Raw genomic sequence first — 25,809 nt, 5'->3', positions numbered from 1 at the left:
AAACTCTCAAGGTCTCAAACAGGGACATTCAGAGTTTTATTGTGTAGTAGGACAGACTGCAGCACATTATTATATCAACAAAAATACAGAGAGCATGTTCAAGCTATAGTCCGAGCACTTATTGCTGCAATATTTTTGTGTTTACTTTAAGTAGAAATGCTGTAAGGGTGCCAGTTTGTCCATGAGCCTTACAATGGACACTGTAGAACAGACTCCAAAAACTAGCAGTTGTAAGAAATATTTTTGAGTCCTTGAAACATCTGTGTAGGTCTCAGTCATCCAGGTCATATTACTCCAAGGAGCTTGGAAAGAAAAGCAACTGGAGTCCCTGAAACCAAAATATTGTGTAATCCACAGGCTTATTTTATTTATTTATTTCTCATGTATTTTTAAGCAGCCATATTGTTCACTGTGACACAGACCAGTAGCCTCTTTTTCTCTTGATTTTAACTAACTTCTCTCACACTCATGAATGGTTCATCCAACTCTCGCCTGTCTGCCATATCACGCTTGCTTTTTTCCAGGAGCAGGTGTAATGTGATAAAAGGGCCAGAACACATTAGACTGGGTGTTTTGATATGCAATATCCCTGGTTTGATGACAGCCCACTTTTTGATATGTAATTACCTGTATGTCTCCACTGTGCTGGTTAATAAGAATAATTTATTCTTGATGGCAAAATGTCACAAATAAATTATTCTTAAAATGACTGAAAAAAACTACAAAATAGTTTCTAGTTTGCAAATAAACTTGTAGTCAGCCAGACATGTAATAAAAATCCTTTACCGTTTAGATAAGCCTGAATACACAAAAATGTCATGCAGCCCTTCTTCCATCTGATAACACCTCACTTAAAGATTTGTCTTCACACATGAAGCGGTTTGGTCGTCATGTTTACCATCAGTGATAAGGCTCATCAGGAAAATTAATCCTTTTCAGTGTGATGATCATGTGCTATATTTTTAACTTATCGTTCAGTAACACACTACAAGGTCTCCTTGGTTTTTCAGGTTTCCCTACACACAGTACTGTGCAAAAGCATTGAGCCACACCTTACGACCATATTTTGCTTCTAAGCCAGGCTCTCTTGCAAAATGTGGTCTTAAGCAAACATTTTTCAGGCTGTCAAAGTTTTTCTTTACATATTGGCTGCTTTTTCACTCATTTTCAGTCCAGTTGTTCAGAGGAATGCTTCATTATTTGTTAAACCACTTAACACTAACCAGTGAATCATTCAAGCATAAAAGAGGTACACAAGGGATGAACCAGTGTTATTACTACACAAAACCGAAAACAATGGGCCAATTTTAAGTGGTATCTTTAGGCACTTTGTTACCAGCAACCTGTCACAAAAACATAAAATTTGTTCCCATTTCTTTTGTTGAATTGAAACAGAAGTGCCAAACATAACACAGCTTGACAGGCATAAAACTGTATTTTTGGATGGACAAGGTTATTCTTAAAGAGCTTTTATCCTAAAACTTGGCATATCTCAGCACAGTGGCCAGTGAAGCTTTCTTTCCAAGCTCCTGAATTTATGGCAGATCTGAAAGTTATATCGTTAACAAACAGACATGCATCTGACCCTTCAGTTAATCCAACTGCTGTTCACCAAAGTATCATCAGTGGGTCATCAGTGGTCTCAGTGGGAGTGTGACTGTCAATAAGTCATTTCTAAGGAGAGGAACAGGGAGAAAAAGCTGTGGATGACCAAATTACACAAGAACTGCACTGAAAATCAGTGAAAACAGCTCCAAACATGAAATGCTTGTTCCAGATTGTCAACAGTATGTTCAGAGGAGCTCAGAAAAGTACCATCAAATCTCATTTAGCCATACAGTACCATCTGGAAAGCATCTGATTGGAAACAGCTTAATTTGTCAGCATGACAATGATCCCAAACACAATACCAATGTAGCAGAAGCATACCTGGATATAAAAACTCACAATGGACCACAATCAGTCCTGGAATGTCCTGCGAGAAGTCTGGAGAACTATTCCCGAAGGCTACTCAAAGAAATTACAAGAAAGTTTGTCTAAGAGAGTTTAGACTGTGCTGCAGAATAAAGGTGGTCGCACTATTTTCAAGTTCGTTAAAACTGTACAAACTCTGTTCTTGCCTTATATATTGTAGTTCACCTATTTCCCATTGTCCTAACAAAATCGCAAAAAACTGTAGAGGACTGCACAGTACTGTCTATTTTAATGTCTGTGTATTAGAAATGAAAGGAAATCATTTCATTTTAGCGCTACAAATCTGTGCTTTGTTAGCTGTCAGAAGTGACAGCAAATAATTCTTAACCTTCTACATGCAGCTAGATTCATTAGTGAAGCTTTCAAACTATTATGGTCAGTCAGCCTGCTCCAGAAAATCTTAAATCTCATCTTTTCTAATCCGAGGAAAATCTATTTTGTACAGGTGTGACCTGTGTCTGTTAATAACCTTTAATACTGTCTGATGTACCACTGAGTAGTTTTAATTTTCCAGTTCGTCTTGATGCATGCTCAATCATCCAGGTAAGTAAATCCCCAAAAGTTTGATTCTGTTCATCTGGACGTAGCGTTTTCAGTGGGAGAAACTCACTCATCCAAATGACTTCTTCAGTCTCAGCTGACTGCAGGTTTCCCCAGTCTTAGGCTACGTCCACACTAATGCATTTTCAAACAAAAACGCATTGTTTTCTCTCCGTTTTGGCCTCCCGTCCACACTGAGACGGCGTTTTCCTCGAAGAAAAACGCAGCGTTTCGAAAACGCTCTCGAAAACGAATACATTTGAAGATGGTGCTTTCGCGTCGCAGTGTTGACAGCGAAAATGGAGACTTTCGAAAACAATGATGCATTTTAGTCATGTGATGCAGCAGTTGTTTTGTTTGCTCTCAATTTTGACAGCCCTATTAAATATTAATATCAGTCTGTACATGCTCCAGATAGCTTTTCTTCAAATTCTTTAACTCTCACTCGCTTTTGCAACTTTGTACTTTTGTGTTACTCGCAGCAACAACTCCACCTCATTGTTAGTCCATTTAAAAAACTCAGTGCTTTTCCTCAACATTTTGCAGCAACATTTCAAAGAGCCGGAAAGTAAAGAAGCCATTCCTTTTTCTTTTTTTTCTTTTTTTTTTTTTGCCTGTCCCGTTTGGCTCTTTTGCCATCAGAATTATTGTCTAAAGGCAAAGAAAGATGCCCAACGGATTTACTTTACCAAATTGACCATCCCAGCCTTGCCGTAATGGTCCATTTGATTCACCTTTTATTGTTTATTTTATTTTCACTTGCTGAATACGGGACAGACTTGACTGGGGGAAAGAAGGGGAGAAAGAAAGAGGGAAAGAGAAACAGCTGAGAAGAGGGACGGGGGAGAAGGGCAAAAAACAAAAACCAACAGAATGAGCAGGAAAAAAAATGCATCTATCGATCACCTGGATCACCTGCTGAGAAAGAAAAAAGAAAACAAGCAGAAGAGAACAAGAGTAATAGAATAAACAACATCACAATGATATATGGGAATATGACAGTAAATACTAAATATTAAACATTATTGTGCAGCACATAAGATCAACAGAACACAGTGTGCTTTGAGGTAGGAACCTTTAAAAAAAAAAACAAGCGCGTCCATGCTCACAGGTGTACACACGGGTGATCACACCCACAAAGAAGCCATTCCTAATGAAGGCAAACGGAGGGAAGTTTGATGGAATTATAAACACAGAAAAGCACCATCAGATTTTGATCCAACATACAGAACCATCTGGAAAGGATCTTTTTGCCAAGACTTCATTTTTTTTACTAAGACAATAATCCCAAATACACTGCCAATGAAGTAAATGCATACCTAGATAGAAAAACACAGAACAGATTACTATTAGTCATGGATTGGCCTCCTCAGAGCCTGGACCTCAAAATTATCTATATTTGAGGTCCAGTCTATATTTCCATATGTGTTATATTATATATATTTCTCATATTCAATTCAATTTATTTATATTACTGTAAGTATTTCCCAAAATGCTTCTTGAACTCAGTCTTTTTCTGACCACTTGGGGGCAGTGGAAATTAGTTGTCAGCTTAAAGTTACTGTATAACATATTTAGCAACATTATCTTTTATTTAGAGTCTGGTTAATCGGCAGCTAATCGAAGTGTAGATGGTACAGGAAAAACTATACTTACATGGTTTAAATCAGGATTGGGTGACCAAGTAGTTGGACCCAAACACTGCCAGCAAAAAGTCTTTCACAACATGTCAGATCCATACAGATCGCCTCATTATAAGCACGTGGGTTCAGATGGTTATAATAAACCAGTTCTACCTATAAAGCCTTGAAATGCAAGAAAGATGAAATATGAACCACTGAGTCTTTTTAATTTGCTTGTTTTATATATGCTTCATCTAAAGTTGCATTATATATCAAATTATAGACATTTTGAAATCATGTGACCCATTAAGCTGGGTATGTTTGTGCAAAACAAGAATAAAAATACATAATCAGCTGGTACTATTACCATTTAATTTCACATCTTTACATTCCTGGAGTTCAACGGGCTTTAAACGCACCCTTGAAACAGGAGAATTTCAGCATTGAACCAGCAACCATATAATTCAAGTCAAACATATTCAGCCACCTGAGCTACAGCTGCTCACTGGCACACGTGCTGACATTTAAGTATTGGCAGCCCACCACCAAGTTTCCTTAGCCCTTAGGCAAAGAGAACTGACAATTAGTTCATTGGATAGCAAAACCAGGGACGCGAGGAGGAAGCAGCTGATTCCTTGACAGAACAAAGAAGTGTGTCCTCATTAAAGCACACCACACTGTGGAGAACTGTACAGGGAGAGTCAGAGCTGGGTGATAATTACTGTGGTGAAGGAGACAGTGTCTCGTGCTTCTTTCTGTTCTCTCACTTTCCTTGTCCTTCAGGTTCAATGATTCTTCAAAAAAATAAATAAATAAGAAAAAAGTAAGACCAAAGAAATTGTGATATAATGGACTTTTCTTTTCCCTTGATCAGACTGAACAGATTTCCTTTTTGACCTTGGGCATCTATCATTTTGTGTCCTTTAAATACAGGAGCAGTGAAATTCATTCAACAATTTCCCACAATTAAACTATATATTCAGTATGACATTAAAACATGCTCCTTTAGATTATTGGATGCCCTGTGTTTCACTACAACCTCTCTGAGTTCTTGCCAAGTGAGTATTTATTTAAGTCTTGTTTGTCAATGCTGGACTGGAGTGGTGCGTGTTCACTGTTTTGATTGGGTCCAAAGTGGCCTTGTAGTTTAAGATTGAAGGTAAGGCACTTTCCTGTGGCAATAAAGTCTATCAGAGAGCACTACTGCCTGTTATTTGACCTTGGTACACAATAATACCTATAATAATAATACCATTATTACAAGCTGAATGAATTCATTTTTCTATGTGTTCATTATTTTTGCTTTGTGAAAACAAAACAAAAATGTCCTGGAAGAATGTTTGAGGGTATAAAAGTCCTGGAAGATTGTTTTTTCCATCAGTTCATTGCTCAAAGAACATTTTTTGTTAATATGTACTGAAATTGCTGACTATTTCCGCCCACATGGTTTGGCGACTTACAATTCTGACTGGCACCTCAGATAAATGTCTTTTACGAACCCCTGGGCTGTAACTCAGCTTTTCCTCTGCACGTGCTCCAAGTTGCTGGTTGGTGGGGTGGAGCTCATCAATGTCAAGTGGGAACGCCTCAGCCCTGCGTACGCAGACTTTAAAGCTTTTGCTGCCACTTTATTCTGCCTCTCTGCCATCTAATAGTCTGCTAACATGCTGTCGACTTAGTTTCTCTACTACTGTTTCCTCACTCATAGAAGTCATGCACACTCTGCACCACAGATCGTAATGATTTCCACATCACAGCAGAAATCTCTAAGACAATTACATCCTTGCATAAAGCTAAGGAACTTGTAAATCGGGATTCTCTTTATATACAGTACTGCTCACTCATAGTGATGCTGAAGTATGGGGAAATGTGTATTAAACAAATACTAAAACAGTAATTTTGTTACAACAAAAAACTATTAATATAGTATGCCGAGCAAATTATTATGATGCAACAAACATATTCTGTATTCTGCTGAATATATTAAAATTTCCCAAATAAAAAGATTTCAAAATTATGGATCAAGTAAAAAGCTATTAATTACCTCCAGGTGTCCAGGATTTGTTCCAGCTGAGAAAACTGATTTATTAATTAAGATGACTATTGTAGGAGCCATATGAGTTGCTCCTTTTTTGACTATGTGGGTTGATTTAAATGGACTCACTGTATTGGTGCACGGGTGTGGGGCGTGTCTCATGGGTGTGGTAGATGACAAATGTGGTTGCACTCACCTGTTCACGGCACCTGATGTTGATGAGCAGAAAGGTTGGGTGAGCATGAGGCAAAACCTTCTGTTGAGCGCAGCTTGAATGAGTTTGATGTATTTTGACTGTAACTTGATGGTTTTTGTATATTTATGCACTAATTGATGCCTTAGGCTAAGTTGTAATTTGGCATAGTAATTAGTACAGTTCTTTTTGAGTTGCAGTTATTTGTTTGTGCAGTCTGTGCATTTGTTTAATAGTTAATCCCAGGCGCTGATTTGTATATTGGACAGTTGCATGTGGAATAAAAGGAGCAAATGGTGCAGAAGTGTATTTTATGCGTTTATTGTTGCGCGTCATCTGTGTCCTCATGTTTAGCCTGCCGCGGCCGTTGGTTGGAGGAGCCGCAATACATTGTCAGCAGAAGAGTTTGTAGGTTTTATTGGATTATTTATATATAGATGAGTTTTATTGGTGAGAGTTTTATAGTTTGCTGTTTCCACACAGCTTTTAGATTAAACCTTTGGCTACACAAAACAGATTTCTTTCAGGAGTCATATTCCCCTGTTAGGTTTCAGCAGTACAGCTGCACTAGGCGTTGTACTGATTTGCTTTCTAGTTATTGTGCATCAGGTGGTGGGACAATGTAAAATTCCTGTTGCTGATGCAAAGCAGCAGTTGGCTCTTGGTCAATCCTAAATTTGATTGGCTTGGATTTTTATCAGATGTATTTATTAAAGGTCATGTCTATCCAGACCTGACCTTTGAACCTATAAAGTGTAAAATAAAATATTATGATTTATTCTGCATTTTTCACAAAGTTAGTTTTAACATGAGTTCCTAAATTACAGCTGAATTGTGCGGTCGCGCTCACCTTTGACCACTAGACCCTATTTAGTTCATCATTAAGTCCAAGTGGATTGTCATTAACTTACACAAAAATTGGAAAGATATAAGATCAAAGTATCTTTCACCACAATATATATTTTTTTATTCTTGAGTGAATGTTTCTTTCCCTCAAAACATTAAAGAGATATTGCCTTGTAATTACAGTAATCCAAAGAGTTTTAGGGGTTTGACCTAAAATATTGTTTACTTTCTATTACATGTGCCTGCTATATATATAAAAAGTAGAATAGATAATGGTGTCGTGTTGCTCATTTGAAAAAAATAATTTATTGATACAGCAGGATTGGATAAAAACTGAAAAACTTTTAAGCAACTTTTGTTTTTTGCCTTTTTCTGTCAGGTGTATCATCATGTCTCCATTAATTATTGACTAATTATTAGTTTTCAGGTGGAATTTTGGTAACTTTGTTAGGAATAAAAGTAAATAAACCATTTAATATGTAGAATGAAATACATATTAAAAGTCACTCCTTCTCAAATCAAGTCATACATGTATTTATATTACATGTAATGAACATGCTATTTTCCATCTATATCGCTTAGAAGACAAAGAAGACAAGCAACTTTTACTTGTTTTTTAGGGGGGGGTTTCACGTCTTATATGAAATTTTGTCTTCATACTGCCTGTACTTTTCTATCACTTTCTTCTATCTTTTTTGTCAGCTTCCTCTACTTTGGGCTCTTCTGTTTTTCACTGTTATGTGCTTCCATCTCCATCACCATCTCCAGACCTCTCTCACTCTCTCCTTCTGTAACTCCCTACTTCCCCTCTCTTCCTGCAGACCTACAAAAACACAGACAGAGGCCTCAGTAAGTGCTGTTTTCCTGGCCAGGCTGGAGGACCCTCCCCATAACTAAACAGGAGCCAAGCTTATTTTACCTTCACACAGCCCAGACTGGACCAGTCTGGGCCAGACAAACACAAAATACTTCATTTGATACATTTGGACCATCTGCTTCTGCGGGCTGTCTCCTTGAGCCAATATAGTCAACAGAGAGGGCAGATCAAGACCAACTATGTGGGTCCAAGGATTAAAATAGACAATGAATATTGGCATTATATTTTGTACAGAGTTTCTTGATGGCTAATTAGGAATTTGGCAGCCACTGAGGATTTTCTGTTTTCCTTTAGCTTCAGCATGGCATCACTTTTGTGGAAATGTTTGAAAAATTAATTGGCTTTTTGCAGTGTGTTATTTATTCATTTTTTTAAATGCCACATATATCTATGTCTCACTCATTAGAAACTGTAATAATTTATTGCATTCATTTTCTGTCTTGACATCAGATCAAGCTGGCAACACTAGATAACACTAGTTCTAGTTTTCTAGAAAATAACTGAAATCTCTATTTGTAGATGTGTACAAGTTTACAGGAAAACAATGCTTAATTTTCTATTGTATAAAAGGGAGAAACTAAGAAACTGCCAGATAATTTGGAGATATTCATATCTAATAAATACAGGAAAACACTGTCTTTGTTTTGTCTGCTGCCAAGGATAAAATCCAGAAAAACTATTAGCTACAAAAAGATATTTGGAGAGAGATAATAATATGAAATAGAGTAGATCCTAAATTTTTCAGGGATATCAAAAGTCAACAAGCACACCAGCCAATGATGTTCAATACACTCTTCTATAATTAACTCACATTAAATCAATAAAAAAGAAACTCAGATGTTCTAAAGTAATGGCAACAAACTACAGTAAGAAACCGAATCTTCATTACGTATACATCAAAACCATTACATTACTGTTGAGTTCCTATGAGCTTAAAGCAGTCTGGCTTTTCTCCTCTGACCTCTGGCATCAACAAGACCTGGATATTTTGTGTTTATCAGACCTTTCTCTGTAAATCCCTCAAGTTGGTTGTGCTGGAAAATCCCAGTAGATCAGCAGTTTCTGAAATGCTCAGACCAGTCCGTCTGGCACCGGCAACCATGCCACGTTAAACCTCACTTAAATCCCTTTTTTCCCCATTCTGATGCTTACTTTGAACCTCAGCAGGTCATGCATAAATGCACTGAGCTGCTGTGAGATGACTGGGTGATTAGATACTGTGGTTAACAAGTTAAACACGTGTACCTAACAAAGTGGCTGGTAAATGTGTAATAAGATATGCAGAACCGCTTAACTTATTACATTTAACCAAGGTTTATCAGCTTCAACATAATACCAATCTCTGGGTTTTATTCTTTTTGTATTTTTATTTTGTGTTTGTTTCTTATGTTCATTAACTAAAACATTATAAAAAATCTTTATTTTGTTTGTTTTATTTTTTCCCAGGAAGTGCCTTGGTGGATCAGAAATTTCAGGTGGGGGGTTTCCTTGTTGCTTTGAAATACTATTTTCAAGAAAGCCGTGAATCCCTCTGAGACTTTAACTGCAAACATATTTCATCAAGTTGAATTTGACATTGAAAGACTTGTTCTTTGTGTTCTAGCCCTGTACTCTTGTTTCTCTTTGTTTCAAAATTGTCTGAAAAGCTTTTTTTTTTTTTTATATTGCTCTCGTTCCAGCAAAGCCTAGCTTGAGCTATGCCTGGGGATCAACAGCCTATAGCCATGGCCTCAAGATAAAAATGATTCTCTGACGAGGAGGTATCTAAAGCACTTTTAAACATCTGTCAGCAAAAAATAAGAAATAACAGTTCTTCTAAGGTTAAATGTTCAACTCCACAGGACACAAACTGGTTTAAAATTCTGATCTAAAATTTTTGGATATTGTGAAAATATTTGTTTTAAATGCAAGCTTTTATTACCAACTTCTTTGTAATGTTTTTAGAATAGAATAGCTCTTTATTTTCAATGCACATGTACAACATGTGCACTGTGAGGATATGAGTCAGACATTTTACTATTTCATGAAAAACAACTCATTTTGAATTTGATGGCAGAAAGACGTCTCAAAAGTTGGGATGCGTGCAACCAAAGACTGGAAATGTAAGTGGTGCCAGAAAGAAACAGCTCAAGGAACGTTTCGCATCTAATTTGGTTAATAAGCAACAGGTCAGTATCATGGTTCGATATAAAAAGACCATCTTAGAGAGGCAGAGTTTATCAGAGGTAAAGATGGGCAGAGGTTTGTCAACCTGCAAATTAATTGTGTCTATACACATCATTGTGGAATGACTTCAGAAGAATGTTCTCTGCCTTACAAGGGAAGACACGGGCACGATTCTGTCATACAAATCAATCCACGGGCTCGGGGACACTCCCAAAAATAACTGTCTGTAAACTCAGTTCACTGTGCCATCCTCAAATATAAAAAGAAGCCATATGTGAACATGACCCAGGAAGTCTGCCATCTTCTCTTGGCCAAAGATTATTGGACTGAGACAATATGGAAAACTGTTCTGTGGGCAGTCAAATCAAAATTTGAAATTCTTTCTGGATGTTGCTTTTCCTAAACAGGAGAGGGATCCTCTGCCTTGTTCAACGGACCGAATTCAAAGGCCTACATCTCAGATGGTATGAGGGTGCATTAGTCCCTATAGAAATGGATCATTAATGATCAAAAGTATATACAGGATCAAAGCAGCATATGCTCATAAGCAGATTATGTCCTTTTTCAGAGAAGGCCTTTCATATTTCAGATAAAAAATGCTACACCTGGTTTAGTAGCAGAGAAGTCTGGATGCTGAACTGGTCTGCATATAGATCACAAATTTCATCAACTGGATAAAATATGAGTTTAGAAAATCTGCACATCATTTTACACTGAGTCCCAACTTTTTGCACCTTTTTGGGTCGTACATACTCTGAAAAGTCACTACTCAGGTTTAGAAGTCAGCATCACATCACCCCATTCCTGATCTCTTTCCACCAGCTCCATGTCTTTGATTTTGAGATTCTGCTAATCACCTTCAAGGAATGCTTGGATCTGGCTTCAAGGTAAATAGCAAAAACTGTTGACCACCACCCTTAAATCCTCAGGCTTGACTCCAGAGGAGATAAGGCTCTCAGAATCAGTGAATTCCTTCCAAAATCACTTCTGAAATCATTTTTTTTTATGTGATGCAGAGCATTTATTGCTTGTGTCCTTATGTTTGTGTTCCTTATGTTGTGTCCTTATGTTTATTCTTACTGTACTGTTATTATCGCTTCTATTCTTTTCAGTATTTCTTATTTACCAATTTGTGCTTTGTTTTGTACATTCCTTTTTCTTTTTTAAAAACGCTGTCTCAACTTTCCCTTATCTTGTGTTCTTTGGCTTTAATATTTGGCTTTTTGTTTGAATTTACCTTCTGATTGTTCTCCTTCGTACTTATCTGCCAAAGTGCATTGCAAACTATGTTTTGAAAGGTGTATGTATAGATTTGTACACAACTCTTTATTTTTTAACTTCCCCTAAAATATTGAGTGCAGACTGTCTTTCAGTCACGCATATTTTTGTCTCTCAAATATAAGCTCTACAGTGAAGAACTGCCAAAGACTCATGAGAATAAGAAAGTATGCAAGTTATTGTGGGGCTCTTCTTTGTACAGAGCACCAGATGCCTGCAGGAAGGATGTGTGCGCTCTGGCCAAATCAAATACCCGAGAAACACTTCTAACACGTGCCATGCACTGCTTCAGGAAATACTGCAGGGACGAGAAATATGAAAAATAGAAAGTGATACATTTGTCATTTGACAATGGAATACCAGCAGAGCAGATTCATTCTTAAACTTCAGCAAGATGATAAATTTCAATCTCTGTGAGTGAAGAAGGCTTTGCAACAGTCATATCTCTACCTCAAGGTGAAAGAATACTCAGTGACTGCTTCATAGTTAACACTTTTCATCTGAACAAAATTGCTTATTTCATCATGTAATTTTTCCTTTTATCTTTTCAGCAACTGTTTGTATGCCCGCCTTCATCACAAGAACCATGAATATGTCTTCATTTCGCTCCTTCTTGACTCATAATAACAAAAAAGTCACGCTGTTTTAAGCTGTTTATTATTTATGATTTCAGCTTACGGGTTTTTTATGGCTCAAGTTCAATTACTGGCTGTTATCTCGACTTTGTTTTCAAAAAAGTACAATGTCATAAAGACAGAATTTAAATTGGAAATTGTTTAAATTGCTTACGTGTAATAAAATAACAGTACAAATGCAACAGATGTTTAAACTGAATGATTTGAATATTTGTATTAAAAAATGTCAACCTCACTTTGAAGCTGATACCAGCAACGTGTTTCCTGGGAGATGGGCACGTTTACCAGTGTTTTACATCATCTGTTCTTTTAATAAGACGAGGTTGTGGTGTAGTGTAAGCAAGTGTTTTCCCATTTTTGTTCTATATAGGACTAATCTTCTTTTCAAAAAGCAGCAAATTTTCTCAATGTGCCCTGAACCTAGCCCTCAATGCTACTGTAGATCGACTGTAATTTTGCACAGTGTTTCTGAAATAAATAAGGCTGTCATTGAAAAAAAATGCCATCTGCATATCATGTTATGTTGCTTCTGAGCCTGCCTTATTTGGCAATAATCAGGCCTCCACATGCCAGGTGCATGGGGTGAACTTACAGCAATTAAATAAATAATAGGACAATTTCTCAGTCCTTCACATATATATCGCAGGCCCACAGCAGCTTTCAGAAACATTTCTGAGCTGATATATTGATTGTGCCTGTTTATGAGTGTAAGGTGATTCAGCATTTCTTTAGGGCCTTGTCCTTTGCATGCACTTTTGTTCTGATACTTTTGATCTGTCAATGATATCATCTACTACAGGTGATGAAAACAGTTTTCAGCTTGTCCATGTCTTTCACAGAGTGTAAACTGCGTCCGTGTTTACTTCTGACAGACTCTCTAGAACAGGACTGGACTGAGACAAAAAAATTGGCCCAGGTATTTGAAGTAGAGACCGGCCCACCAGGTATTACAGGAAAAATCATAAAGCATTTGAATGAAAACAAACGCTGTTCTGACAGTGATGTACACTGTCTTGTTGGTATATATGTATGATTTCTATACAGTTTGCATCAGATGACCACTTAAGGACATCTCATGGTTTCATCTTCACGTTTCCCCCTCACCAGATATCCAAAACGATAACATGACCAGCAGCTTTACGGCTGTGGCTCCAGCAAACATCAGCTGATACTACAAAAGTAATATCAAATTAATTCTAACAACAGCTTATCAAGCTTAAACGTGCTGCTGTTGTTTAGCGCGACATCCGCTGGTTTCCTCTTTCTGGGCGATAAACAAACAAGAGAGACGGGGCGAGACAGAAATCCCGATCAGCTGATCATTGATCAGTTTCATGATTGAAGTAGCAACAGGGGAGAGAAGAAGAGGCAGCTGTGCAGCGTAAAGACGCAGAATAAGTCCAGCTTTGTGTCTTTTTTCATTCTAGCTGAAGTAGGGGACAAATCGTTTCCTTTTCACCTACGAGTGTTTTGTAAGCCCAGAGTCGATCACGACCAATTGGCCAATCCACCACCTTTCATTGTTTATACCGTTACAAAAACAAACATCAAAACGAAAAATCACTATGGCCGATGGCCAGTCCAGCTCTGCTCTAGAAGGTTCTTTTTTAAATGCCCACAAAGAAGGTGGTACTGACTTTTCATTTCTTTCTTTCTTTATTCATTAATTTACCTCTGTCTCAAATGTTTTCAAATGTCTTGCTTGCGTCAAATTTAAAATGACCATATATTCTCCCCCCAAAAACCGATAACAGAATCAATAACATTTCCTACTCGCAGCGTTTCCTATGCGTTCTTTCTATTAATTGTAACCAAATGTAGGTTTTAAAGTGGCTGCATTCTGCTTTACCTTTTGCACAGCATCTCAACTTTTTTGAATGTAGGATTGATCGAAGCTGTGTTGCCAGTTGGGCAAGTGAAGAAGCAGTCGACTTTTTACTTTATCAGGAAAAACAAAAAGAGAATACCCATGAATCTTTTACCCAGGCCCTCTAACAAGGAGTAACCCTCATCAGAGAAAACTTACCAGAAATCTGAGGCCTGGTTACATGTGTTTATTTCAATCGATTATTTTGGCAACTTGAAAAAAACTATATATGCCATTTTCTAGCTGTTTTATTCAGTAACTTTCACTTTAAATGTTTACCCTTTTTTTTAAGTGGTAATCAGTCTAACATTGTATTCATTCAACTGAGAAGGAAAAGTAGGCTATTCGCCAGGTCACAGTGGCGGCTCGTGGAACTGCATGATATGGAAAAAGGGGGAGGGAGGAAGTTCTCCAAAACTTTTTTTCTCCTCAAAGGATTCTGGAAAAGCTCCGTTACATTTTCAGGGGAAGGGGATACGAGGAGAAGAAAAACAACGCTGGGAAAACAAAGACAGATAACGGTGTGAAAAAGTTAATGACTTCTTCTGTTTTTGTCTCCTTATATGAAAGCCGTGGAAAAAGGACGCGCGTGTTTTTGCTTTTGTTCCGAGCATTTTGTTCCTTCCCAGACTGTGAGGACTTACACCATCAGAGGCAATGAGATGTGAGTGAGCTATGCCTTGTGGAAATGGACAGACTTTATCCAAGCGAAAACATGGCGTCTGCCTCCCGAGGTTTAGTTTCTTTTCCAGTCTGCTTGTGGCGCTCTGCTGCTTGGAAGTATGGGGCTCCGCGGCGCAGGCGGACGGCGGCAAGAGTTGCAGTCCCTGTCCCGTTAACTGCAGCTGTCCACTTGGGCCCCAGCAGTCCTGCGTCGTCAACTGCTCCAGCATCGGGTTGGAAAGGGCCCCTGCGGCGGAAGAGATCCCGCTGGCCACCAATGTGTTGTAAGTAAAGAAACCAAAACAAGCTGCACAGGATATGAATGCACAGTGGAGAGTTTTTCACCCAGTTTGACCAAACTTATCACCCCGGAAAACAAGCGTAACACACGTAAAAGTTTAATTCATCTGGGGTTCTTGTCTATCAGCCCGCTTGTTACATCCCCATATGCGTGTACCCCATTATTCCTAACAGCTAATATGACGTGAGTTTTTGATTTATTGTTTATGCTGCTGTTCTGTGGTAATTAAAGGGGTCAAATGTTTAATCAATTAGATCAGCTGATTGGAAAATAGTCAGACTTAATCGTTGTGAATCAAACGAGCAAAAAAACTTTTAAAATGTGAGCGTTTGTGTCTCTTCTGCTTATTAAACTCAGTGGAAATGTGTCATTCCTTTGTTTTGGGCTGTTGGTGGAAAAAATCCTGTTAACTAACTACTTTTGGCTTTAAGTTTCTGTTGTTTGTTTGTTTTCCCCCTTGGTACGTCATGAAAATATTTATGGTATTAGCATTTAATTATCCAAGTAATCGATACAGTAATTAGCAGATTAAACATGAATAAATTGTGGCGTCCTGAACGTATAAGTGCGCTGACAGATGTGGAGATTTGATTAAGTTGGCTTTGATGGTCTTCAGGGTGCACCAGTGTAGTAAAAACACAAACAAAGCCAAAACTGATTGGAAAATAAATACTATGTGGAGGCAATCAGACAATAATGAGAATAATAATAATAATAATTAATACAATTTTTGTTTACTTTTTATGTCAAAAGAAGGACTGACTGCTGGTGACTGTGCGTGCGTGCTTTTGCGTGCGCGCATCTTTCCCCCCGTTTGTTGGTATTAATAAGTTGGTGACCAGAAACCAAAGGTGGAGCAGATCAGACTTGAGCCTCTGGTGTAGCTGCAGCAGAACATTCTGTTCTGTGCGATGGAAGCCATATGTTATTCATTATTTATTTTTACTGAAACTACCTTTCTTTACAGTATTTAACTTAAGACTTTACTATAAATACCAGGCACATAATCAGTGCACTCTGTGTTGGCCAGGTCTTGCTTTAGGACACAAAATGATTTTGTTTACACAGAGTTTTATAAGTAAATAAAACTCTGGAGGTACACTGGTTGTATTTGTTGTATAGAGGGCTTCTACTTTCAGTTGGATCCCCTATTATCACCTGACCTTTAGTGGTAATGTTTGCATAAAAGAAGAAAAGTGGCTTGTTTAGAGACAGATAAATTAGAGACAGACTCTGCTGCACTGTCTGTCTGTGATTTATCTGAATGTTAATGTCTCATGTTGGAATTTGTTGGAGTGTTAATTGCATCAAAGTAGATGAACCTCCTTAACCCTACTGTACCAGCGGAAGTCATACGTAAAGGCGGCTGGCTGTGAACTTAACTGTCCTTACTAATTTAGCTACTTGTGTCCTACTCAATAGGCAGACACATGTGGTTGATAGCAAATATTTTACTCAAAGTTAAATCTGATTTCACAGAAGGCTGAGACATTCAGCTGGAGAACTTGGTAGTGTTCATTTAATAATGCTGCAGGCTGAACTTTAAAGAATAATAAAGGTCATTTACTTGCAGCGATTTCTGAATAATGGCCTTTGGTCTGTCTGAGGCAGAGAGATGACAGTTCAGGTCTGGATTGTTAGCTCTCTTAAAATCATCTTTGTCCTTTTAACATCTTTTAGTAGATGCAGAGAAGAGTCAGTAAGGCTACTGTGAATCTCTACAGCATGCAGAGCAGGTCTTACAGGTCTTTTTTTATATTAGAAATAGCTTTTCTATTTAAGAGACTATTACCAGACTTAAAAATGTAGCCTTGGAGCAAATAACCACCACAAAAATGAATAGGCAGTGAATGATTTGTCTGTCTTAAAGTGGTGTCAGGCTAGTTTATTGTCACTGTTGTATGTGAATTTGATACCTTGGAGGAGCCGACTACAGATTTGAGCTTGAATAGATGTGAACTCAGCGCTCACAGTAAATGACTGTCCTTTAGTCATCCACAAGGAGCGATGCTGTAAATGATTAGTAGATAACGGAGCAAGCGTGTTTTTATTTATTTTACTCTTTAGTAATATTGTCCTTAGTCCTCTTTGCATATATGTGCATCCACTTTTCTATCGGTGCACATTTATTAACATTATTTAGCTGTGGGAAAACTGGATAGGACCCAGTGTAATGCTGTAGTGTCTCACCATGAAATTTAATTTAACTGTGGCTGGCTTTAGAGAGCATTCACAACTTCTCTGCTTTGTGAGAGAGAGATGCAGGAAAAGTCTCTGTGATCAAGCTATAGGCGTAGGGATGCTACCCTGAACACATGCTGTAGGTCTAAATGGATTTTGTGCCTTTTCCCTATTTAATTTCTACTTTTCTTTCAGTAAAAATACCACATTTCCATTTGAAGAAATTGCTAGGAAAGAGCTTTTTTTTGCCACCAATTCTTTTCTCCTTGCCTTCTCCAGTCCTTTCTAATGTGTCACATTACTGCAAAATAACTGAAGCAAAAATACGTCAGCCACACCGAGACTTTAATAAAACTCATTTCACATCCATTAAACACCAGCTCCTCTCCATTCTGTCTATGCCCCTATCTGGCCCCAAATCTAAATGTTCTAGACACACCCTTGGTGGAAAAAAAAAATCCAGTGGCTGTGAAATATTTTAACATACTGCAGAGTGCAGTTGGAGAAAAGCATTCCCGTTACACATCAGTCCATCTGCTCCAACCCACACACATAATAAAATCTCTTAACACTTCATACGGAGAGTTTTGCAGTTCTGGGACATACTTGTAAAATGAAACTAAGGTTTTTTTAAGTGCCGTTGTTTTGTTTGAATATTCTTGGGACGCACATCATCACATTGCTGTACGAGTCCCGGGACATAAGGCAGAGAAAGTGAACTGGAAATGTTTTCAGTACTGTACGTTTTTGTGTGTGTGTGTTGTTTCTGTAAATAGCTTGATCAGGCAGTAATATAAACTTGCCTTTATTAAAAAACAAAAAAACAACACACGAGAAGACTAACGTTTGGCTCTTTTGACCATACACTGTGTGGGTATGCAATACTTTTTGACATCGTTAGGTCGTACTTGCACTCCAGTAAGCACAAAATACTTTTCGTTAACTTTTATTGCAGCTGAAACTGAAAAGCAATGCTGTGCACTGATGTTTGTAGCTATAGCTGTAGGCTCCACGCACTGGCATTGTCATTGAAGAACGGTACCACAGCGCACCAAACAAAGAACGTAGTTATTATTCGGGCCATGTAACATGTAAAGTAGCTCTTCAGTTCTTCAGCATCGTTACAGACTGTGTTTTAGGCAGTAGCATAGTTTGTTTGAAATTTAAACACACTTGTGGTCATGCATACCTTCTCCTATCTATTCTGCCAAGGAGGATTTTGTGGTGTTGCCATGACAGCAAGATGCACATACACATACAGCCCCACTGTAGGCAGGCCGATATGTTTTTAAACTACTTTATTTTCTGGTTGTGTTGGCTGTGTATGGGTCTTGGGGCTTCGAGACAGCTTTCGAACAGGTGAGACTGTAAAATCAAAAATTCTCTCACTGTCTCCTGCATTGCCTTTCCGCCCTCATCTCCAGATCCAAAGGTGGTTATCGGTCTTACAACCACCTGCATGCGCGCGCGCGCGCGCACACACACACACACACACACACACACACACACACACACACACACACACACACACACTGAGTGACTTTAATAAAGTGGGAAAGATTGAATGTACTGACCATATGCAGGGGAGATTTTGTTGTGTTACCATGGCAAAAGTAACTGATGACATCACTAACAGAAGTGCAGACATTCCAGGCAGTTATAAATAAGAGAATGAGGAAAGAACCAGGGAGAGAAGAAGAGCCAGCTCCCATCCTTCCTTTCACTGTGTATGCCTGCCCATGCCTTTAGCTAAAAAAAAAAATCCTCAGAATAAAGGTTGCTTAACTCAAAGCAATGTATGATGGGTGCCAAATCCTTAACGGTTCTTAAATTGGCGAATGAAATTATCAGCGCTCGTAATTAACGATACCTTGCTTTTAATGTTTCATAGCAGCAGAAAGAAAGAAGTGTGTAGCTTGTCTCAGCCTTCATGCACTCAGTACTTTTCTACCAGGGGTGCCAGAAATGTCTTGGTTTATCATTAACTTAGTGGAGTGGCGGCAGGCTGGAGAAGAAAGTCATGCATCTGAATGTTGATGTTTTAGCAGTGAAGATTGCTTAGGGTGTTTTCTCAATTGTAAGTTTGCAATGTGCTCAGGTATGTTATATCGCTATGCACAGATTTATTTTATAATATGGTAATCTAACCCTAGGTCTGTTTGGAAGAGGTGGACTTATACTCCCCATCAGAAATGAAAGCTTGTTGTGAACAAAACATAATTTAACATAGATGGTAGCAAGAAGCCTTTTTTGACTCCTCAAAAATATCCTTGTCGATCTTTTATCTCACATCTGAATAACATGAGTTTTGCAAATGGAAAAGATTGTGTGGAGAGTCATATGTGCACACAAAACAAAACAGCATTAGGAAAGTCTGCATAGTAAAAGTAGCTGTAAAAACTGTATCAACATTGTGAATAGGCTAGCATTTTTATGTACCTTTTCTAGACTTATTGACCTCTCAAAGTGCTTTTACAGTACATACTTACCCACCCACACACATGCACACTGTATTGCATCAGGGACAATTGAAGTTCCTTTTACTCTAAGGACACTTTGACATGCAGGATTGAAGAGCTCAAGATCAAACCACTAAACTTTTGATTATTAAACGACCCGCTCTTCTCCTAAGGCGACATTTTACTCCATACGACTTCAGTTCAAGTCACCTCAATTGATGATCAATGAAGCACCAATTCCCAGGAGCAGTCACCTCAAGGCGCTTTATATCGCAAAGTAAATACAATAATACAAATGTCCTGTGGATGATAATGAAAGTGTACTTGAGGAGGGAATGTTACTGCACGGACTGATTGCAACTAATCAAGAAGCACCTTAAAATGTTAGTTTGTAGTACTGCAGGCCTTTTTTCTCTCACAAGTTCCCACCAAAATACACTGCTCTGTCATACTCAAAGGCTTATTTATACACATGTGGGCATCGTTCACATAGTTGACTGCAATTTATCCAGCAAAACGTCGGCCAGATGTGTTGTGTTCACAGAGGAAAAAAAGCCTGAAAAAGAATGCACACATGCAGACTAGGAAGTAACAGCGTAACACAAAGAACACAATACAGTTTTTACTTAATAGTCACAATTTTCTTCTTTTGAGAAGACATAAGTTCTTAATTTTTAAATACTTTTCGGTTATAAATAAATTCTATATTCCAATACACTACTCATAAATCAAGTTAATTGAGATAACTATTTTAACAGCAGTCTCACACCACAAACTGTTTCCTGAAAGAGTTCATTTTAATCTTCAAAATCCCTCTAAACAAGTAAATGAGATGTTCCGTCACATCAGTCACACCGATCATGGTTGTTAATATGCAGAGAGGGGTTGATAGAAATAACTATGCTAAAAAAAAAATGAAAAAAAATGGCACTAGTGTTCTTTAAAGTTATACTGCACTCAGGATTTACAGTGTTCCCAAGAAATATTTAAATACTAAAAAGCATTAAAGATGGTGGTGTTTATCGTAAAGAAACAATAGCAATAAGATTCTAGAAAAATACATTTGTTGATCCTTAATTAGTAAAAAATAGAACAGATGTACAGTTAAAAATGGGCAAGAGAGAAAGTTCTTGTAAACACACTTGTGGCTTAATATGTAGTTTGTTATTAAATTGGACATCATCTGGGCATGGAATAATTTCTGCAATAGCTGTGGTAAAGCTTTCCTTTTCCCAAGCCTTCAGTGTATTCATGTAACCGTATCTGTGATCCTTCACAAGGATCAAAATGATTATTTCATTATCTTCTTAAGAGAATATTGTTTCAGTAGGTTGCTGGCATGCTTGGATCTTTATCCATTACACTTTATCCTTCTGTTAAAATTTTTTGGGGTGATTTCTTTAAGTTGCATCCAGAATTGTGATTGCATCAGTGCATCCTTGCTCACCTATAAATTAAGAAAAGAAAAAATAGCCAGAGTTTGATGTTCATACCTCTAGTCTTCCTGGAGTTCTCACACTTGCATTCTTCACACAAACTTCTATCACACTTATCTAGACTTGAATGCACTCGGGTCATAATGACTCACTCTGAAGCTGCTTTTTTTCCTTGCTACCAATTTTTCATCTTATTCATCGTTTCTGTCACATTACTCCCTCTCTACACGTACAGCACACTCAGTGATTCTGTTTTGAATGGTAACTTAGTTGAATCTGGTAATTCCTATTTCCCAGAGTGATACGTGCTGCTGTGTCTCAAATCCAGTCTGCCTGGGTCTTCTTCTGCACCTTATTTTCACAGCCCTCCTGTTTTTGTTGTTGTTTTTTTTTAAAGTGCCGCACTTATTATTATTATTATTTTTTTTTTTTTTGCCAATCTAACAAATAGTGCAGAGAAAAAGCTGTATGTGTGACCTTTTCTCTAAGGTCCTTTCATTTGGTTTTGCACTTTTGCAGTTGCTTCTAAATAGTGGAGTGGTGTTAGTAAATTACCTTCAATCTCACACTGGTGCCCTTAGCAGAGTGAGCACAGGTATAATTTGTACAGTTGTCTTATTTGGTTTGACTAGTTTATCAGAACTTGTCAAAGTATGCTTTTTGTAACCATTTAGGAGCATCCATAGTTTCTCAGACCTCAGTCACACAGGAGGAGGAGGAAAACGGTTTCTCCCCAATTGGTTGATGAGTAGTTATGAAGGTTGCTGCCTGTTGCTTGGTGACAAAAGTTGCAAAGTGGGTGCTGTACCAGAAATCTTTGTTATTGCTTTGGTCACTAGCAGATTGCTGCAGTTGCCCTTAGTTTACAGGGAGCATGTCAGCCTATCTGCAAAAACTCCTAAATAGTAAAACTTAAAGCTGAAAACAGTAAAATTTGTGCCTTTTGAAAAACTATAATTCAAAAGGCACAGCTTTTATTTTGAAGGCAAACATTTTGTGTTTATGGTTTGCATAGTAAACATTTAAAAACCTAAACAAATAGAGTCCGTCATATAAGCGTAGTTTGCATCTTCTGTGCATGACCATGGGAATCTGTTAGTGACCAGAGCAATTGTAAGGAGGTTTGTGCTTTCGGTTCAGTAAGCATATGTATCGAACAATACAAATTTTTTTATTTTATCAACTTTTCTTCTGACGATGCTGTCTGTGTTGGGAGCTCAGTGGATCTGTGTTCGACTACTCCGCCTAGGCTGCACTGTCCAGCGCAGATCCACTGAGCGCAGCGCAAGCTAGCAAGACAGAAGCTAAGCTCGTTGCAACATGGCAAATTGAACCTCCCCCACCCTCATTCAGATCTGGCCTTTGGAACTATTTTGGTCTTCATGTGAAGTATGACCATGAAGGTAAGCGCGTCATGGACTAAAGTAAAACAGTATGTCGGATGTGCCACGCAATGCTCAATTACATGGGTGGGAACTACTGCGTTAGCGCAGTTTGCTCGTTAACGTGTTGACGCTGTCCAGCCCCATGCACGGGGCGATCCGCGGTAGCTCGTTAACGGAGATTTGCCGTGTTGTGGCGTTAACGTCATTTCAGATTAACGCTGACAGCACTAGTGGGAACACAATGAATATGACTGCACATTTACTCCGACATCATCCTAGTGCAAAGACAAGTGAAAGCAGACAAAAACAACAAGCATGCATGCTACAAACTTTACCCGAGTCATTTAGACAGCTGTTAGCAAATGATTCTCCTTATGGGGACCTGATATGTTTAATATGCTGCTGAGAGTATACCCCAGAAGAAGCGTATAGTATAGCTTTTATTTTGGAAAGAGCCATTTCTCTGTAATAAACTCTCTTTTCCAAAGATGAGTGATTTCTCAATCAGATTTATTTTTTTATTACTTTGTTTTTTCAGCAACATTAAATTTAAAAACTGTACTTTTGAGTTAAAATATATATTTATAATTTTAATAAATGACAAATTAAAAAAGCATGAACATTTTTTTGTATCGAAAAAATATCAAACCGTGACACCAAAGTATCGAACCGAACCGAACCGTGAATTTTGTGTATCGTTGCACCCCTAATAATATATATATATATATATATATATATATATATATATATATATATATATATATATGAGAGGACCCTAAGAGCCTTCATCAGGAACTCAATGGGGATGTGGCGTACAACACTAGAGGCCAACTCCAAGCCCATAGCACAAGTCACCATCAAGTGCGGGATCTACCAAGGAGATGCTCTGTCCCCACTGCTGTTCTGCATAGGCCTGAACCCCCTCAGTGAGATCATTAACAAGACTGACTATGGATACCGACTACAGAACGGAGCAGTTGTCAGCCACCTCCTGTACATGGATGACATCAAGCTGTATGCCAAGAGTGAACGAGACATCGATTCACTGATCCACACTACCAGGCTATACAGCAATGACATTGGACTGGAGAAGTGTAGTCGGATGGTAACAAAGAGAGGGAAGCTAGTCAGAACTGAGGGGATTGAACTACCAGAAGGCAACATTGCAGACATAGAGGACAGTTACAAGTACCTGGGGATCCCGCAGGTGAATGGGAACCATGAAGAGGCCGCTAGAAAAGCTGCAACCACCAAGTACCTGCAGAGGGTCAGGCAAGTCCTGAGGAGTCAGCTGAATGGTAAGAACAAGATCCGGGCCATCAACACGTACGCCCTGCCCGTGATCAGATACCCTGCTGGGGTAATAGGCTGGCCAAAGGAGGAGATAGAAGCCACTGACATAAAGACAAGAAAGCTCCTTACCATGCATGGAGGGTTTCACCCCAAGTCCAGCACCCTGAGGCTGTACGCTAAGCGGAAGGAAGGGGGCCGGGGACTGGTGAGTGTCAGCACCACAGTCCAGGATGAGACAACGAACATCCAAGAATACATTGGGAAGATGGCCCCAACTGACCCAGTGCTCAGTGAATACCTCAGGCAGCAGAAACCCAAGAAAGAGGAGGGAGACGAGGAACCATCATGGAAGGACAGGCCCCTGCACGGTATGTACCACCGGCAGATAGAGGAGGTGGCTGATATCCAGAAATCCTACCAGTGGCTGGACAAAGCTGGACTGAAAGACGGCACAGAGGCACTAATCATGGCAGCACAAGAACAAGCTCTGAGCACAAGATCCATAGAGGCTGGGGTCTATCACACCAGGCAAGACCCCAGGTGCAGGCTGTGTAAAGATGCCCCAGAGACAATCCAGCACATAACAGCAGGGTGCAAGATGCTAGCAGGCAAGGCATACATGGAACGCCATAACCAAGTGGTTCTGGTACAGGAACAACATAGTGTACAGGAACATCTGTGCCGAGTATAACCTGGAAGTCCCGAGGTCAAAATGGGAGATGCCCCCAAGGGTGGTGGAGAATGACCGAGCAAAGATCCTGTGGGACTTCCAGATACAGACGGACAAAATGGTGGTGGCTAACCAACCGGACATAGTGGTGGTAGACAAACAGAAGAAGACGGCCGTAGTGATCGATGTAGCAGTTCCGAATGACAGCAATATCAGGAAGAAGGAACACGAGAAGCTGGAGAAATACCAAGGGCTCAGAGAAGAGCTCGAGAGGATGTGGACGGTGAAGGTAACGGTGGTCCCCGTGGTAATCGGAGCACTAGGTGCGGTGACTCCCAAGCTATGCGAGTGGCTCCAGCAGATCCCGGGAACAACATCGGAGATCTCTGTCCAGAAGAGCGCAGTCCTGGGAACAGCTAAGATACTGCGCAGGACCCTCAAGCTCCCAGGCCTCTGGTAGAGGACCCGAGCTTGAAGGATAAAACCGCCCGCAGGGGCGTGCTGGGTGTTTTTTATATATATAGGGTGAAGGTAACGGTCCTAACTTATATATATATATATAAGTTAAGACTTGTGTAGCTTTGATTGTCTCAGGAAATGCAGAAATAAATGCACTTTTGATTTGTACAGATGGACAGAGGACAGTGTTCATGTAGAACAAGTGTTATTTATTTTTGATTTGCAGCATAATTAATACCAATCAATTAATACTTATCAAATCAGCAGGGGCATTCAAGATGTGTAAAATGCAGAAAAATGAAAATGTCTTGCTGCACAAAAGACACACACCTAGCTACTCTCAGCAACAATTGCACACAGAACAGAGACTGCATGTTAGAGATTACTGGGGGAAAGGGCAAAAAATGCATTAAGTGTTCAAATTCACTAGAATACCCTTGATAATCAAAGCATGACTTCTTAATTAAAGTAATTTATCATAACATGCTGTATGCTCATGGTATGGCTAATGCATAATGTCATAATGTCTTATGAAGTCATGCTTCATTTTTTTTTTTTTTTTTTTACATTAGGGATTCATTCACTATTTTTCCAATCAGAGGAGATGGATGGATTCACTTTGGCACAACCTTTCACTTACAAAGACTGACTCATGTATTCTTTAAGAGAAGCACACTCTACCTCAGCAATATAGTAACATCTGCATTGAATTTTAATGTGAAAATTGAAGGATGGAAAATGAATATAAAATGACTAAAGGGGTACGTGTATAGATTATATCTTTAATTTATAAACTAGGTGCTTTTTTGAGTTACATTTCTAGAGTGAAAAAAGCAGGTGTTGATCACATAGGAAACATTTATCTTTTACCCCAGTTAAAAAGCAGACTTTTCTCCCTCCTGTTACCCCATTAAAAAAAAGACTGCAAT

At 38.8% G+C, this 25,809-nt stretch overlaps 1 protein-coding gene and 1 long non-coding RNA gene across 3 annotated transcripts in view; both read left to right on the top strand.

Annotated features, from left to right (window-relative positions):
• The first annotated feature begins 9,531 nt into the window (after positions 1–9,531).
• On the top strand, positions 9,532–10,681 carry LOC309707718. The gene is made up of 3 exons (XR_014277058.1): positions 9,532–9,562; positions 9,767–9,847; positions 10,661–10,681. It is a non-coding gene; the product is annotated as an uncharacterized lncRNA (long non-coding RNA).
• Positions 10,682–14,273: 3,592 nt separating this feature from the next.
• The window catches only part of pkd1a (polycystic kidney disease 1a), an 84,395-nt gene continuing 72,859 nt past the window's right edge, over positions 14,274–25,809 (top strand). Inside the window, exon 1 of one of the 2 annotated variants that reach the window (XM_082535783.1) lies at positions 14,274–14,980. In XM_082535783.1, coding sequence (XP_082391909.1) covers positions 14,709–14,980 — 272 coding nt within the window. In that variant the 5' untranslated portion in view covers positions 14,274–14,708. The remainder of the gene's footprint in view (positions 14,981–25,809) is intronic. The other variant, XM_082535784.1, reaches the window with a different exon arrangement.

This window comes from Aulonocara stuartgranti (genome assembly GCF_965226115.1).
Source record: "Aulonocara stuartgranti genome assembly, chromosome: 6".
Taxonomy (NCBI): domain Eukaryota; kingdom Metazoa; phylum Chordata; class Actinopteri; order Cichliformes; family Cichlidae; genus Aulonocara; species Aulonocara stuartgranti.
Note: the sequence above shows the minus strand (reverse complement) of the source record. Positions and strands in the feature narration are given on the sequence as shown.